Consider the following 16118-nt stretch of genomic DNA (forward strand, 5'->3'; position numbering starts at 1 on the left):
TGGCCGCGGAGAGCGCTGAGCCGGCGCCCCATTGGCGCGATTGGCGGCTGCCCCGCCCCCCCCGCGGCTGCCCAGCCGATGCGTCACTTCTTGCTGCGGGCGGAAAGCGCGTGCAGCGCGGGGCCGCACGGCTGGGCAGTGACGTCACGTCTCCCACTTGACGTGGCGCGCGGGTGCGTGGCGTCACACCCCACCCCCCCCACCCCCCCAGCGCTACAGAAGGGGCGGGAGGCGGCCCGGGCAGCGGGAGACGGTTTAATGCGGGGCTGGGGGGGGGGGGGGGGGGGGAAGGAGCCGCGGGGGGTCGCTACGGCCGCGCTGGCGGCGGGGGGCGGTGCCGGGGTCCCGGTGCCTCCCGTGTCATATACAGTTCAGCTCGTTCAGCGTCTGGTCCAGTGTCTGGTGCAAACCCAGGTTCTCCTCTTTGGCTTGGGCGAGCTTTTCTGGTGAGAAAGAAGAAAAACCAGCCTGAACCCACGTTATTTACACCCCCACGGTCGCTTCCTGCACGCCCAGGACACCAGCACTGTGTCCACAAAACGGGGCCAAGTCTTGGTAACTGCTCTCGGCTAGTGAGGGGTCTGGACATACCTTAACACTGACAGGACACATCCTCCGGGGATGTCCTTGTCCCGAGAGGTTTTTAGGGGGCAGGGGGAACAACACAAGGATGCACCCAACACCCAGCGCACTCGGAGCTCCTGGCTGCCCCACGCGTCCCTGGGCACCCTGACATTTAGCTGATGAGGGCAGCTGAGCTGCCTCTATCCGCCTCTCCCCAGCCTGAGGAGCCAAACGCATTTTCAGTGTCGTTCCTATTGTATTTTAAGTGAGTTTTAAGGAAATAAAGCCCAAAAGCTGAAAGGCAGAGGTATCGTGTTTTTATTGAGCTCCGTCCTTACAGAGGAGACGGAAAGATCGCTTGTGGAAGTTGCACAGAAGTGACAGGTTTCACAGGCAAGAAAAGCGTAAGAAATGCAGCGAGCGAGAGCGGCCCCCGCGCCCCCTGGGGTGTGGATCACAAGGAGGTCATGTCATTGAGAGCATGGTCAAGCTCCTCACTGATTGCTTTGTACTTCAGCTTCTGAGCGTACAACTCGTCTATCGGTCACAGGGACAGAAGGCACATTTCAGCAAGAGATGCAGAGAAACAGCCCAGAGGAGAGGCGCACAGTAGGAGACAGGACAGTCGGAAGGCAGCAGCCAAAGCAGTCGGGAAGGAAAACAAAAGAAGAAAACAGATGTATAACTGAGCATCGGTATGAAAAAAAAAATATCCACTGCTGCCAGGTCAGGAGCTATGTCTACCTTTCCTTTTCTTTAAACCTCAGATAATTATTTTTCAGTCACCAGATTAAGCAGGGTCATGATTTTGTATTAATAGAAAGTGTCCTTGAGCCCATGTATCTGTGAGTTGGCCAAAATCAGGTCATTGTTACCAACTTTCTGAAAAAAAAAACCCTTTCAGGGAAACTTCCTCCAGCCAGGAGGGGCCACTCTGGGCAGCAGACACAACACACGCAGACACACACCGGTGCGCCTGACCTTACCAGCCAAATCCAATACCCACTCCGAGAAGTTTATTTCCTGATTTGAAACTGAACACTAAATGAAACTCAAGAGATTTCATACCTTCCAGGTCATCAATAGACTTTTCCAGTTTGGCAACTGTTCTCTCCGCAAATTCAGCACGGGTTTCAGCCTAAAAAAAATCAAAGAGAGTTGAGTGGATGCTTGTTAAAAAAGTGATGCCAGAATAACAATTGGAGGTGGACACTTACCTCTTTAAGCTTGTCAGAGAGAATCTTAATTTCTTCTTCGTATTTATCTTCTTTTTCTGAGTACTGTGAAAACAAACAATAAACACTATTTAAGGGAAGTTGTAGCTACAATAATGTTTATGAAACCGCAACCTATTTACAACCACTTTTCCTTCTACAGCAGCTGCAAACGCCCCTTCCATACTTTTCTCCTCTTCACCTCTTCTCCACTTCAGACTCTGGTTCATCACAAAACATCATTTGAAGACTCAGGATGTCCGAGTTCCTCTGTGCGTCATCGCACACCTTAACAGGCTTACTTTCTTGCGCAGCACAAAAATAGCTGAATGTGCAAGAGAATGTGAAGCCTTCCATACCGATTTAGACTAGCCAGAACCAACTGTTTAATGAAATCAAGAGGTTTAACAATTTTCTTTATTGAGGGCAAAAAAACCCACAAAAAGAGCAAGACTGGAAAATCGAGAGTGGTCAGCAGATGTGAGAAACGGCGCTGTAGGGCCTGGCTGTTGCAGGTAATTATATCACTGACTTGGGTCTGAGCAGAACCCATTCAGCATTATCAACAGTCTCTGTTAAACAGGCAGTCTGCTAAACCCTTTCAATTTCTGATTTATTTCTATTAACTTTATTTTCAAGTTTTGGCTTTGCCCCTATCCTTCAGTTTACTGCAAGAACCAACCTTTTCAGACTGAGCTTCCAAAGACTTCAGGTTGTTAGTGACATTCTTTAACTCCTCTTCAAGGTCGCTGCATTTACTATAGGGAAAAACCCAAAAGTATAAATTACTACTGTCCCTGTTATCAGTTAATTTAATTTTCAAGAGGTCTAAAAATCCAAGGAAGGAAGGAATGATTGAGTCTGAAAGAAGAAAATTTGGTATACGGGGTATAAAAAAGCTTTTCTACCCATACCACATGCCTGCCTACCAGTAGCAGATTCTTCTAATGAAATACAACTTTGACCTTTAATGTATTGTGAACTGCTCCTGTGTGTATGGAGTTACTCACACTTCAGACACTTCTGCACGCTCTTCAGCTCTTTCCAGTTCACCCTCCAAAATAACCAGTTTACGGGCAACCTGTGAAGAGACAACAGCTGCATCAAGCCAGCCTATAAGTTCTTACCCCTTTCTCTCACAGCACTACGTTCGAGCTTTCCTGAATAATGAGATTAGATTAGAACATCCATGCACAGATACGGCTGGTTTTTTTCCCAAAATAAGTTGGATTTTGCAGTGTTGTTAGCATTAAATATCTAAGAAGCTGCAAGTCACTATTAAAATTACCCCTTTCTGGGAATGTTCCAAAGTTCAATTGCCACACAGTGAGAAGCCTGCAAAGGCTGACTAAACTGAAGCGTAACGAAGTTGTTCATGGTTCTCCCTCATGTTTAATTGTTTCCTTATCCCTTTTACCTCTTCGTATTTGCGGTCAGCTTCTTCAGCAATATGCTTGGCCTCCTTCAGTTGCATTTCCTGAATTTCCATTTTCTCTTCATCTTTCATGGCTCTGTTCTCAATAACCTTCATTCCTCTGCAGAAGTCAAAACACGGGTGTTTAACATAGAAACATTTTAGCACTACTATCTCAAAAATCCCAAACTGGAATTCCATACTTGTAACCAAAAAGTAGGCCGTTATGACAATACTGTCATGTTCCTCAAGGCTAACAGAACTACTCATTCCAGCCTGAAAAAAGTTCCAAATCTCTGACCCACAATCCACATTAGCACATGCAGATACTAAATTAGAAAGGAGTATTTTATTCATATATATTCCATTTTTTACCCCAAAAAAAGAAAGAAAGAAAAAAGGAAATGTACCTCTCGCTCTCATCCGCTGCTTTCTCAGCCTCCTCCAGTTTCTGCAAGGCAGTGGCCAGCCGTTCTTGGGCACGATCCAACTCCTCTTCCACTAGCTGGATACGTCTGTTCAGAGCTGCCACCTCACCTTCAGCCTACACAAAATACAAGCACCCAGAACTGAGGTTACGCGCAAAATCTCAGCTGATGGGTTTCCTTACAACTGCAAAGGCTTCCCCTTGGTATAGGCAGCAGAAGCTCCAGGAAGCCTTCTGCCTCTGCTTTTTGTTTCAACTGTGGCATCTCAGAAATTTCTAGGTATGGAGTATGTGCTTCTTTCTTTTTTAATGGTACTTCACATTCCTGCCATACAACAAAGGGCTTGACACTGATTGCTACCATTGGAGTATTTTCAGATCATTTCACAGGGCTGGATCTCCCCGTAGGATTGCAAAGTTAAAACCGGAACTGTTTCCATCATGGCTTGTTCCCAAAACCTCACAGTTCACCTCTCTGTTCCTAGTTCCATCACAGATCAAAGCAATACCTACCACAGCACGCTGCTGAAGTTAAAGCCATTTCATTATCCATTATGGGCTCCTGAGCCTGCCACTGCTCTATAATCTTTATGCAGTCAGTTGGGCAGATACAGTTTGCCTCAGCATGGGAGAGTCGGTCTTTGTAACATAAACAGGGCAAAATTAGATATGTTCTTAAAATCAGTTCACTTTTTCATTTGTTCCTGTGGTACTTAAGGAATTAGACAGAAAGCACTTCTTAATAATGTCTCTTTATATATTGTTGAATAAACTGCACAGTAATTTGAAACGCTATTAACATTTAAAAAACAGACTAGATAATAAATGGAAAGGTCATTGGGAGAAACGCTTGCATATAGACAACATGAACAAATCAGTGTTGATTAATACATTGTGTTTATTCAGATATGGTTCCTTTAATTGCTTGTTATTTCAAGGAAAATAAAGCCCTACTTTAATAACTGCCAGGTTTGCATGCTTAATTGTCCCCAAATCTAAGCATGATTGCCATATACAAGATTTTTTATTTAAAAAAAAAAAAAAAAAAAAAAAAGACAGGGTATAGATCCTGGGAAGGCAATTGGGTTTTGCTTTATGTTAAACACTTTGAAGATATAATTGTTTTGCTGCAACTTTGCAAATCTGGTTACTGACCGCTCCTCCTAAGCTGGAGGAAGTGGTTTCATTCATAGCTGTACCATCTTAGAAAGGATTTCAGTGACCAATCCAAATGGCAGCTGACCCTGGACTCCTCTAGTCATAAATTACCCAGTATTTCATTTGTTTTCTACCCAGCGCTGTGTGTTTAACTTTCTCGATTTACACAAAAGCCATCGATCATGTGGAAAACCGGTGTCTGTTAGGTGCTAGTCTGCAACCCCTTCCACTAGGCTGGCCACTTTTAAGTCACATTTTAATTAAGCAAGATTCCAAAGCTATGGAGACAGGGCCACTGGGAAGCTGGAGTTAGTCTGGCTCCACCTCTCCCAGAAGCAGTTTTACCGTATAAGGACTGCGGGCTAACTCGCTGACATGTGATAAAATAGCAGGAAGATGCCGGGAAGGCTGATCACACACAAACCTAAGTGAAACCAGCTGTCCAGCCCCGGGAGAGCCGCACACTAGTGGAGAGTTCTCATTTCTCTGTGAAAACCAGGAGGGAAAGTGATTTTTCAGCAGTTCGGACATTTCCCAGCTGTGCTGAAGCCAGTGGTGCGGCGCCGAGAGGCGGGAACTCCCCGCTCGTTGTCATGCAGTGCTTTTTCCTAAACTGCCATTTCCTACAAAACTCGTAACCGCTCCCCGATGCCAATGGGGGCTCGCAACGCCGTTTCCGAGGGGAAAGCGCGATAAGCAGCGGGCGCCTCGCAGCAGCCACCGCCGCCGCGCCCGGCGCCCCGCAGGCCGGTGCGGGCCAGGCGCTGCGGCAGCGCCAGCGGCTTCCGCAGGGAGTCTGCGGAGCGGAGCAGCGAGGGGGACAGCTGAGGAATGAAGGCAGCCGGCGGCCGAGCCGTCCTCCCGGAGCAGGGGAGAGCCGGGCGCGCCCCAGCGAGAGAGAGCCAGAGACAGGAAGGAAGGAGCAGGGCAGCCCGGGAGAGAGCGACCGAGAGAGGCGAGCAGGCAGCCCGGGCGGTCTCACTTTCTCCCGCAGGTCCCGTTCCAGGTCCAGCTCCCGCTGGAGGACCTGGGCGCGATCCTCCGCCTCATCCGCCTGTTGCTGCAGGCACTGGATCTTCCTCTTCACCGCTTCCAGGGAGCTCGGCGCGGCCATGGGCGCGGCGCTGGCGACGGGCAGGGCGCGGGGGTGCTGCACGTGGCGGCGCGCGGCCCCGCGCCTTTCAATGGGCCGATGACGTCACGCGGCTGGAGGTGGAGGTGGGGGCGGTGACGTAGCACAGAGAGGAGCCGGCGCAGGCAGCGCTGGGACAGCGGCGCACCGGGGCCGCCCCGCCCCCAGCCCCGCTCCCCGGCGGGGTCCCCCAGAGCGCCCACCCAGCTCCGGGGCCGCCTCGCCCCCAGCCCCGCTCCCCGGCGGGGTCCCCCAGAGCGCCCACCCAGCTCCGGGGCCGCCCCGCCCCGGGCTGCGCAACCCGCTGCGCCGCGCCCGGCTGCAGCGCTGCGGGGCTCCCCCGCCACCCTGAGGCCCCCAAAAGGTGGGGCTCGGCACCGTGCTGCCGGGTGCTGCCCTCCGGTGTGGTACTGGCGGAGAGGAGCCGGGCGAACCGTTCTGACAGCGACACGCGTGGCCGGGGAGCCGGGGCTGGGCGTCACGCCTGCGGGGGGCTGCGCCCAACAGCATCCTCACAGCCCAGCTCCCCTGAAAGATCAACACCTTGTTTACTTCGATTAAAGGAGATTTCACTTTCCTAAAGAATCCCCGCCCACTCCCCCTCCCCCCCGGTTCCGGAACCTGAGGTGCAGTGCTACACGTACCTCCGGTACCCGTTAAAGGCCCAAGTGGCACAGTGTCCCCCGGGCAGCCGCGGGTGCCACATCCCGGTGGGGAACAGCAGCCCCCAGCTCCTTCTGGGAGAGGGCACAGACCTGTGTACCTGAAGTTCAACACTGCCTTCTCCACCCCGCCCATCAAAAGACTGCAACACAAAAGCCCTCAGTGATTCCTATAATCAGTGTTACTACCTACTTACTGCAAAATATACAGAGCACAGTAACAGGTGAGTATTAGCTGTAGGTACATACATCAGTGGCCTTCTTTTCAGCCTGCTCCAGTTTTTCCTGGGCATCTTTGAGAGCCTCCGAGTACTTATCCAGCTCATCTTCAGTTCCTTTCAACTTCTTCTGCAGAGCTACCAGCTCATCCTCTACCTTTCAAAAGAGAAAAAAATAAAGTCAGCATTATCAGTTACAGTTTAATAATGTTAAAATGTCTCTTTACTATTAGTTTTAGCCTAACACAACATACAAAGAGTCAGAAAAGACCAGATCGAAGTTCTGCTGGCGCAAGGAGTCTGAGAATGACTGGTAGCAGTTGCCAGGGAAAGATGATTAAACACATATCCTTAGGACAACATTCCCTGCCACTGCACACGCGGGATCTGGTTTAATACATAACTGGGTATAAACCCTTTTCCACCTCATTTCCGTTTTGGACCCTGCAACGCCCTTCAGCAGTTAATTCTACAGCATAAAAGTTTTAAAGTTATGTCCTGATGATTTATTGGGAAACTCTTCAGTTCCTGTATAGCTAGAAAAAAAAGCAGTTGTTCCCGAGTCATCTTTTGTGTGTCGTTGGAGACACTTCAAACCCCACGCAAGACTCTGGAAGCAGGAAGGAACAGCTCTGCTCTGCGACAGCCCCTGCCATAAGCAGGAGGTGGGAGTTGGGGAGGAGGTCTCTTCCCACCTGAATTATTCTCCAGTCGTGGCCCAACAAGGTATGCTCCATCCACAAGGCTCAGCCTCTCTCCTCCATACCATATAAATCCATATTGTACACTAGAATGGGACTATTTATAACCTGCTGGGAGACTGTTTAATGATGAACTGTCTCGTGCTCCCAGAAGAATTTACATTATCAGGAGGCTTGCTGCTGATAAGAGTGTGCCTGCAAACCCAACTGCTCCATCATGTCATCTGCAATACAAAACAGTTCTGTCTGTAGAGCAACCAATGCAACCATTTAGCTCCGCCTGCACATAAATTCCGTCTATCAAAATAAGTTTGTGTTTTAGTACACTTGACTTTCTTCACTCTAGCTTCAAAGATAGCTTTAACAACATTTTTGGTAGCGTGTTATTCTTGAATGTTATGTTGCTACATTTCTGCTCTGAGTAACCAGATAGTGCGAGAGAACTGAATATGCTTGCTTGGATGCTTTAACAGAGAGAGGGACAGTAAGCAGAATGAAGGTGATGCTCACTTTGTGTATGATGTTAAAATTGCTACTCAAGTACCATGCCCACGTTACCAAAAAAAAAAAAAAAAAAAAAAAGGCGCTGAAAACTTTGACACAACTTAGAAAAGAGAGCAAAGATTTTTTTTCTTTTAGCTTTTTACTGTGAATAACCCTCATACAGATACTTGAAAATTCCTATAAGCGTAGAGTTTATCATTCTGTAGGAAATCACCTTTGATAACTAAACATAAAGGAAGGCTAAGCATTTAATCCCCATTAACCACTCTGAGGAACAATCTGCTGTGGCTGTTGCAGAGTACAGAAAGATGAGCTGAAGAGACTGTGGCCCAGCAGAATGGCACCTGACCAACACCTCTGAGGCTAGGAAAGAAATAGGGACGACACACATAGGGTGATGCATACAGCTTGTAGAAGCCTGCTGTAATGACACAGAAGAGACAAGTGGTTTTCCTTGCATTGGGGGCAGAGGGAGAAAACAGCAGCAGCTGACCCTTTTGGAAACTTTTCCTGTTGCTTTAGCCAAACGGATGATCTGTTGAAACTTTGGTCTCATATCATCCAGGATCTCAAACTGAACTTGAACATAAGAAGTATTTGGCCAATTGAATGTTAATAACATATTATAGAAGTCTGGAAGACATAGGAGAAGCAGCCACATTTAAAGAATGTGAAAGGAAAAAACACAGTTATTTTACAGGAAGTGCAATAAGAAACGCAAGTGTCGTCAACTTACATTTCAAGATCATTCTGAAAACAGTACAGCTCAAATGAGATAGACACCCAGAATAAAGAACATTGAAAAGCAAAAGAATATGAAAATGCTAACACTAAAATTCAGTTAAAAGAAGAGCTTTCAAATGAAGGTATTTCTGGTTATTCTTAAAAAAACCCAACACAACATATCTACTGTTGAGTCACAGCTGGTGCCTCTAAGGGGCACTCTCTATACCAAGGATTAGTCAAGTGAACTTTATTAATTCACTTCAAGAAGAGGCTCAATTAATGTTTAGACACAGCTGACTCTTCAGGAGGTATTAATACTAGTGCTACATGTGTTCGAGGTACACAGCTTTGATTTTGAGTATGTAAGGCCTTTTCCATCGAATCATAAGCACACAAAAATTAAGGCAATTATGTAAGATTCAAGAAAACTTAGGCAAAGTACTCTTAATAATCTGTGGATAGTGCCAATTTTGCAAAGACTCAGACAGCTGAAAGGAGAAGTTAATACCTAGCCCTGGCTGTATGAGTATAACATCACAACAAGGCAAAAAGACTTCAAAAAGATTAACAGAAAACCCAGCTTCCAGTTACTTCCCTTTCTGAATCAAAAAGTTGTGACATAGTATTCTGTTAACTTATTTCCACAGCACATGCACAATCAGTGCATTTATTTCTACTTACCTGTTTACATTTGTCCTCAGCTGCCTTCTTATCTGTTTCAGCCTGCTCTGCTCTGTCAATGGCATTCTCTTTGTCTAACTTCAACATCTGCATCTTTTTCTTGATAGCTTCCATTTTTGCTAAAGGATAGGTTGGATCTGTCACACAACTGAAAGAATTACAAAGAGTAAAGGTTTAGATTTTTAACAGCTTGGGCAGAGAAATAAGCTGTACCCAGCCGTCACAGGGAAAATGAGCTCAAGTGGTTGTAGAGAGCTTTAAACCCAGAGACCGCTGGACAAAACCCAGATCTATTGGCCTCTTCTCTGATCTTTCATAGAGAGCCTTTCTAAGGAATGAGCTGGAACAGACTCACTAGAGGAATCTTCACCACTCCATCATCTCCTTATTTGGCTCCTGTTTTCTTAAAGAGAAAACTGTTTCCATTTTTAAGCTTCTGACAGAAGCAAAAGTGTTGACATATGAACACATGCTTGAAAGAAAGCTTATTAGCACCCCTTCGTGTTTGCAGAGCAATTAAACAGCCCGACAGATCTATGGGGATGGCTTGGCTTCTTATAATAATGGCATAAGACTAATGGAGAAAAGGATCTTTTTGGAATACTCCAAAATAAATCCATGCATAAATAAAAAAAAAATCTACACTTAAATGGTAGCTAAATTTATGTTATAAAAAGATGCAGGACATGTTATGAGACAGCAGGTTAGGGTTTTTTTCTGTGAAAATAAGCACTGGTGTTAAAGAACTAGCTATAATCTGTAATAGTATAATATATAATAGAGGTTGGATTTAGATACCAAGTTCAGGCTGAAAGGCATTGAGTGAGTCTGAGTGCTTGTCTTTGAAATTTCACTCATTAAATACTTAGGGAACCGAACAAAATACCTGAAGTTGCAGTCTGATGAGCACTGTAAATTACTTCCGCTGTATGAAGGAGTCACCTTCTCTCTGTCAGGCACGGCAAGAACAGGCTCTGGGAGGAATATCAGGAGCAGTTCCACTGAGGACATCAAGAACATCCAACAGCCCCAGCATGAGCCTTGTTTCATTTCACAGTCCTATTAAACACATTACCATCCCCCCAGCTGCTCTCTCCCATCCCTTTGCATGACCTGCTTTGTCCCGACTACATCGAGGGCTTACTCTACTTCCCAGAGCTGACTGAAAATGCTTGTTGACTTTGGTACGGTGACCCACATGCCCTCATATTTCCCCCAATTCTTCCCCACGTTCGGGTCCCGTTAACCACCCCATGATCCTTTCCTTCCCTATTCTGACCTGCTCTGCTCTCCACAGCCTTGTAGCTCCCTGCCGGGCCACACACAGCCCAACCTCATAAACCCTGTCAGGCCTTCCCTCAGAAGTGTTCACAGCATCCCCAGCCACGTGGGGTACCAGAAGACCCAGCACAAGATTTGGAATCCCTCATCCCCTGGAGCGAGCTGGCATGGCACTGAAAGGCCTTCAGGAATGATTTCAAAGGAAAAATTGCCTTTTATTTAGCTAAACATGACAGTAGAATGGGCCTGAAGCCAGTATCAGCACACCACCTACAAACAAAGCAAGAGCCCCACAAACCATCCCCAAAGCACCACAAGGCTTATCAGCGCACTTGCTACGCTGCTCAGGCTGCCTTTTACCACCCATTTACTGGTGTTTCTATTCAAAACAAAACCACCGCGCACACGACTACTAAATCCAACCCCCCCGCCCGCGGGGGCCCCCACCGCCTCCCCATCCCAAGATGGCTGCCAGCAACGCCCCGAGGAGCTGCCGTGGCGACACCAAGATGGCGACGCGAGCGAGGACTACCCCTCCCAGCGGGCTGTGTGTGTGCGTCTGCCCGCCCGCCCGCCCGCCCGCCCTTTCCCGACAGCACCAGCCCCTCCACAGCCCCTCGTTAACGGCAATTAAATGACCCCGGGCTTCTCCGGCCCCCCCCCCCCCCCCCCCCCCCCCGCCCCGTATATAAAACAACGCTTGGAATTTTTAACAGGGAAAACAATGCTGGCTCTTCCCGAGCCTGTGTGCGCCTCGGCACACCTCATCCGATAGAAACGCGCTTTTTCTCCTAGAAATCGCCATATTTGTCTCCCCTTCCCTGCCCCCCCCCACCCCCCGGCACTTTTTGTCCAATTCTGAGAGGAAAACCACACAGGTTTCAAGCCTGCGAACAGGTTAAGGAGTAGAGGTGAGGAGGCAGTACATTAACAGTGTGGCTGCACCAGCAGAAGCGCCATTAAAAACAAATAAACCATATTAATCAGCATCACGGCCTGCATCTCCCCATGCCCCCCTGCCCTGGGAGCCTGTTGGCTCAGCCCTGCTGGGGGGCTGTGGCTGAGGTGAAAGCCTGGCTGCTGAGGCAGGGACCGCCGCGGCTCTTGGGTCAGCTGGCGCAGCACAGCCGTGGTGATGCCCACTCGCTTTCTTCATGGCAATGTACACCTTTAACAAGTTTCTTCTGCTGGCTGCAACCCAGCGGTCCAGCTCGCACGCTGCTCCTGTGGAGTTCAAACCAGCTGGCCGTGTTTCATGGCTCCTCCGGGGCTACCTTCCATCGCACCTGCCACTGTGGACCCCCAGGGCTGTGCCCGCGGCACCCACCCACACTCCATGAGGGTGGATGTGCCACAGGCCCTGTCTGTAAGGAGCCGGTTGTGGGGTGCAGCTTTGGAGCCACATCCAGTCAGGGAGGAAGGGGAGTGGGGAAGGGCGGCGTGAGCCATGTCTGAGCCAGCATGTGTAGGAACCCGTGTGATGGAGGCAGATGCAAAGCCATGCACGCCCCTCCCCGGGACTACAGCTGTGTGTATCCTTCAGTGCGTGTTTCGAGCCGTTCCTGTGGCTGCTCTCGCAGCCTCTTTATAATTTCTGATTGCTGAGAGGAGCAGAAGTGGCTTTCCAGCCAGCTCACCAGCTCCTCTCCTGCTGCAGGCTGGGGCAGGCTCAGAATCGGGGCTGGGGAAGCAATCACTGAACAAAACCCTTTTGACTTTGTATTTCTACTGCAGGAAGATAATTTTTCTCATCAACCCCACTGCATGACTCTGGGTCACATTTAGAAAAGAATATCAAGGAACATGTCACCCTGTGTAGCCCTTCAACCAGGTACATTCCCTTCTTCCCCTCCCTGCTTCACTAACTGGAGAGAAATACCTGAAGAATTCACTTTGCTCCCGCAGTAATGATAATCCTGTCACTCCCACAGCCTCTCGCTTTCATTAGCTTGGGAAACATGAGCGACCAAGAGAGGAAGAAGAGCCCTCCAGACCTTTTCCTCTTTTGGGCAGGTGGGAAGGCACTTTACAGGCTGTAGGAATTCCTTTGTTTTCCCTTTTGTTAGAGGGATTGTTTGGGCCTAGGCAGGGCTTGGCAAGGTTGGGTGTGTAAATATGAGAGGATACCAGAAGGAAATGAAGCTGTAAAGTGGGATTGTTGGAGACCATGCTCATTTCTTTGGCAGCACGCTGCATGGGAAGCGTGTTGCAGCAGGCATTTGAACAGGCTCGGGGGTGCTTGGACCTGTGGCCTGAAGTCTGGCAGGTCTCAAAATTTTCTATGTTCTCACTTCTTACTCCTTTTTTATTGTGCAGAAGTTAGTTGGGACACACACCATATCCCATTTCACTATCTGGGAAAAGTAGATACTTTATATCCCCGTTTTCCTCCCCAGCTCCTCCTCTGTTCTAAACTCCTGGTCACAAAACATCACCTTCCCCTCTTTCACACTGACCAAGCCCCAACTCCTCCTCATATGCAAAACTGCATGTGTCAAGGCTAGAAATGTTTCCAAGCAGAAGAAAGAATCCTTTACCCAATTTTCTCCAGTTTCTTAATGTAAGTATCTCCCAATAGACTACTCTTGTAAATTTTCTGTTCTACAAACCATATAATACGATCTATCACTAGCAGCGCACTGTAGCAAAGGTGGCACCAGAATGAACATCAAACTTGTCTCTTCCTGGCGTTTCCTTTTAAATGACAAAATCTGTAAACCCTCATATCTCACTGAATTTCTTTCTCACATCTCACTGGATATCTTTTCTTTGTGGGTTCTCCCTGCAGGGCTGTCTCCCAGCGTTAAGGGTATGGCAGAGCAGAAACAATCTGTAATACCCTTTTCCCAATACTTTCTTATCAAGTATCCATTACTCATCATGGAGGAGGACATAGTACTGGGCTAGGTGTGACCAAAATGGTAGATCTACTCTTCCCATGCTCAGATCCGAGGGGAGTTTACCTCCTTTCTTAAATAATCCTGGTTATCTGAATTTTCCAGCAGGGTCTTGAACACCCGAGATGCTGAATTGACAGTTTTGAATAGGATGGCAGAATTCACTCAGTACCTGAAACATGCACCTGCTTGGGAAGCCTGTCTTACTGCCAGTATCTGGTACACCAGGAGAAAGCAAATCCCATCCTATATGCATGTTAACGTTCCTGGCTAATACAGAATGGAGTGGAAAGGATGTTAGGAGGATCACCAGCCTCTATCCAAAGACTTTTGCTACCCTTCCCTTCTCTGGGCTGGTTGTATTGCCTTCACTGGTGAGACCTATATAGTCGCAGAGAAGGGTTTGCCTTTAGACTACCCCCTCTTTGGTTACTTTGCTATTACAGTCCATTTCTGGGCCACAGTGACAGCTTTAAGTACTTCCTTGCCATTAGATGGCAATGTAGATCCACAAATCCTCTTTCTTCCTTGAGCCCCTGGAAAATCATCCTGCTGCTGGTGGAATGGCTGGTAGAGCCTCAAATCTTCTATTTCCACCCACCTCACCTTTTAAGACTGAGGGATCCTGAATTTGTTTTGCCTGCAAACAAATAGAGCTGGCTGCCTGGGATGCCAGCTCCTCTGGAGTCCTCAGTGGCATGAGCACTCACTCTCTCTCCATCCAAGGCCCGCCTTAGTGCACAGAGGTCTTTTTTTATTCTTCCAGAGATTAATTCATTTGTCTCTTGTTTTGCTTTTTCCACAAGCGTTTTGCTGTCTTGCTTGTTTCTCAGCTTATTGCCAAACCTGGCAGGCAAGTGAGTCATGGGCTGCTGCAGGCCAAACCCTGGAGGATACAGACTTCCTAGGGTCATGAATCTCCCATCTGGGAAGTTATAAAGAACTGCAGTGAGAAATAACTACCACCGCAAAATGCTTTCCTCCATATCCATTTTTCAGCTTTCCCATTGTCTGCACTTGACTGGTTCATTTAACATGTGCGTTACTGGGTTTTTTCCCTTCGCATTTCCTTTTCCACCAGAAAATGACACCAACTCACATCCAGCTTTTGCTCAGAAAACTTGCAGGTTCATTTGTGTTCCAAAACCAGGCAAGTATGCTCCTTCAAAGCAGAATATACATAGCTTTATTCTGCAGCCTGTTTAAGTTCAATCCTAGGCCAAACAGAGTCCACCGGCTCCCAGTAATGCAATATTGATGCTGGGCAGCTAGCCAGGGAAGTTGCAGGGCCTTTTGGAGTCTGGTTTGGACACTGCAGCAGGATCCGTCTGACTTGGTAACTTCAGCTTTGTTAGTGGCAGAAATCCTCACTTGTACCCAAACCAATGAAACTAGCATCAATCCCCCTTTTTGTGAGATCTTTTTTTTAAAAAAATCTGTTGTACTGCCAGAGCAGATGGAGAGCTCCTGATTGTGGTCTAGAACAGGGCAGGATGACAGGGACGTCTTCCCCTGTGCTAGGCAAGGGTGGGAGATTGTGGCTGGGTACTCAGTGGAACAGAGGGCATTTGGCCTGGGAACACAGGACCCTGTAGCTTGACAAGCAGATGACAGGGCAGGGTCAGTGCAGAAACTGTCACCTTCCCTCATCACTCACACCTCCCGTATACCTTAATATAAGCACCTTTCAGCTTTTCTGGATTTTCAGTGGTCTAAACAATGAAGATTTTTGCCCTAATCTCCAGGAGAAGTGCTCCTCCATCATAGAAAGGCTCTCTTTATTCCTGGTGTGCAAGAAGTTAACAATATTCCTAAGTATTCTTGCAGATGTGAGCAGTATGCTGTAGATAAGTTATATCAGGAGAAAGTGTTATCGCTTGGGCTTACATATTTTGTGCTTATCCGTTGGACTCTAAAAAGCTTTTGCATTTAATTACCCATTTCTCAGAGCATTTATTAATAATTTATGAGTGCTTTGTTAGTTTGCTGTAGATTTAACTTGACATATAATGTGAGACCAGTCATTTTATAACCAAGCACATCTCAGGAAAGCACTGGGTGACAGGAAAGGCCTTACTCATCCCTGCTCATAGTGGTACAGCTCTAGTGGGGGCCTCTGGGTACTTCAGGAATATAAATACTAGTGCCTTAAGCTGCCCCATCACCCAGGATATCGGGGACGCTGAATGAATTAGGTGACAAGATGCGTATCGGGCTGGAGATTTCTAACCTTCAGTTATCACTGCCAAGCTTCGCAATTTGTCCTGCATGGTCATTCACTTCCCAGCCCCGTGCTCCCTAGCACCTAGTGCGGGTCTCAGAGCTCACGATGCTGCAGCCTTCCCTCTGTACCATCAGTTAATGGAGCAGGAGGAAAATCATGGGGTAGAGAACGTGCCCACCGGCAGAACTGTGTTCTTAGGGGAGCTTAACAAAAAGCCTCTCTCCAGTACCCAGTGTTGCAGAGTTGCAGGCGTAAGCATGATCAGCCTGACAAGGGCAGTCATCTCTCACACTTCATCCCTTGTGGTCTATCTGC

General features: G+C 47.8%; 1 protein-coding gene across 5 annotated transcripts; it reads right to left on the minus strand.

Annotated features, from left to right (window-relative positions):
- Positions 1–240: 240 nt before the first annotated feature.
- On the minus strand, positions 241–11025 carry TPM4 (tropomyosin 4). Of its 5 annotated transcripts, none has more exons than XM_040592178.1 (10): positions 10288–11002; positions 9402–9549; positions 6821–6946; positions 3603–3736; positions 3196–3313; positions 2789–2859; positions 2461–2536; positions 1782–1844; positions 1633–1702; positions 241–443 (listed from the first exon to the last, which is right to left on the minus strand). In XM_040592178.1, the coding sequence occupies exons 1-10, from the start codon at positions 10449–10451 to the stop codon at positions 361–363; spliced, it is 1053 nt and encodes a 350-aa protein (XP_040448112.1). In that variant the 5' UTR covers positions 10452–11002; the 3' UTR covers positions 241–360. The 5 variants fall into 5 exon arrangements, with proteins under 5 accessions (XP_040448112.1, XP_040448114.1, XP_040448116.1 ...); XM_040592179.1 differs by lacking the exon at positions 241–443 and adding an exon at positions 866–1101 and having other exon boundaries at positions 10288–11025; XM_040592180.1 differs by lacking the exons at positions 9402–9549; positions 10288–11002 and adding an exon at positions 7485–7634.
- Between the last annotated feature and the right edge of the window lie 5093 nt (positions 11026–16118).

The sequence above is a fragment of the Falco naumanni genome, chromosome 4, assembly GCF_017639655.2.
Source record: "Falco naumanni isolate bFalNau1 chromosome 4, bFalNau1.pat, whole genome shotgun sequence".
In the NCBI taxonomy this organism is placed as follows: Eukaryota; Metazoa; Chordata; class Aves; order Falconiformes; family Falconidae; genus Falco; species Falco naumanni.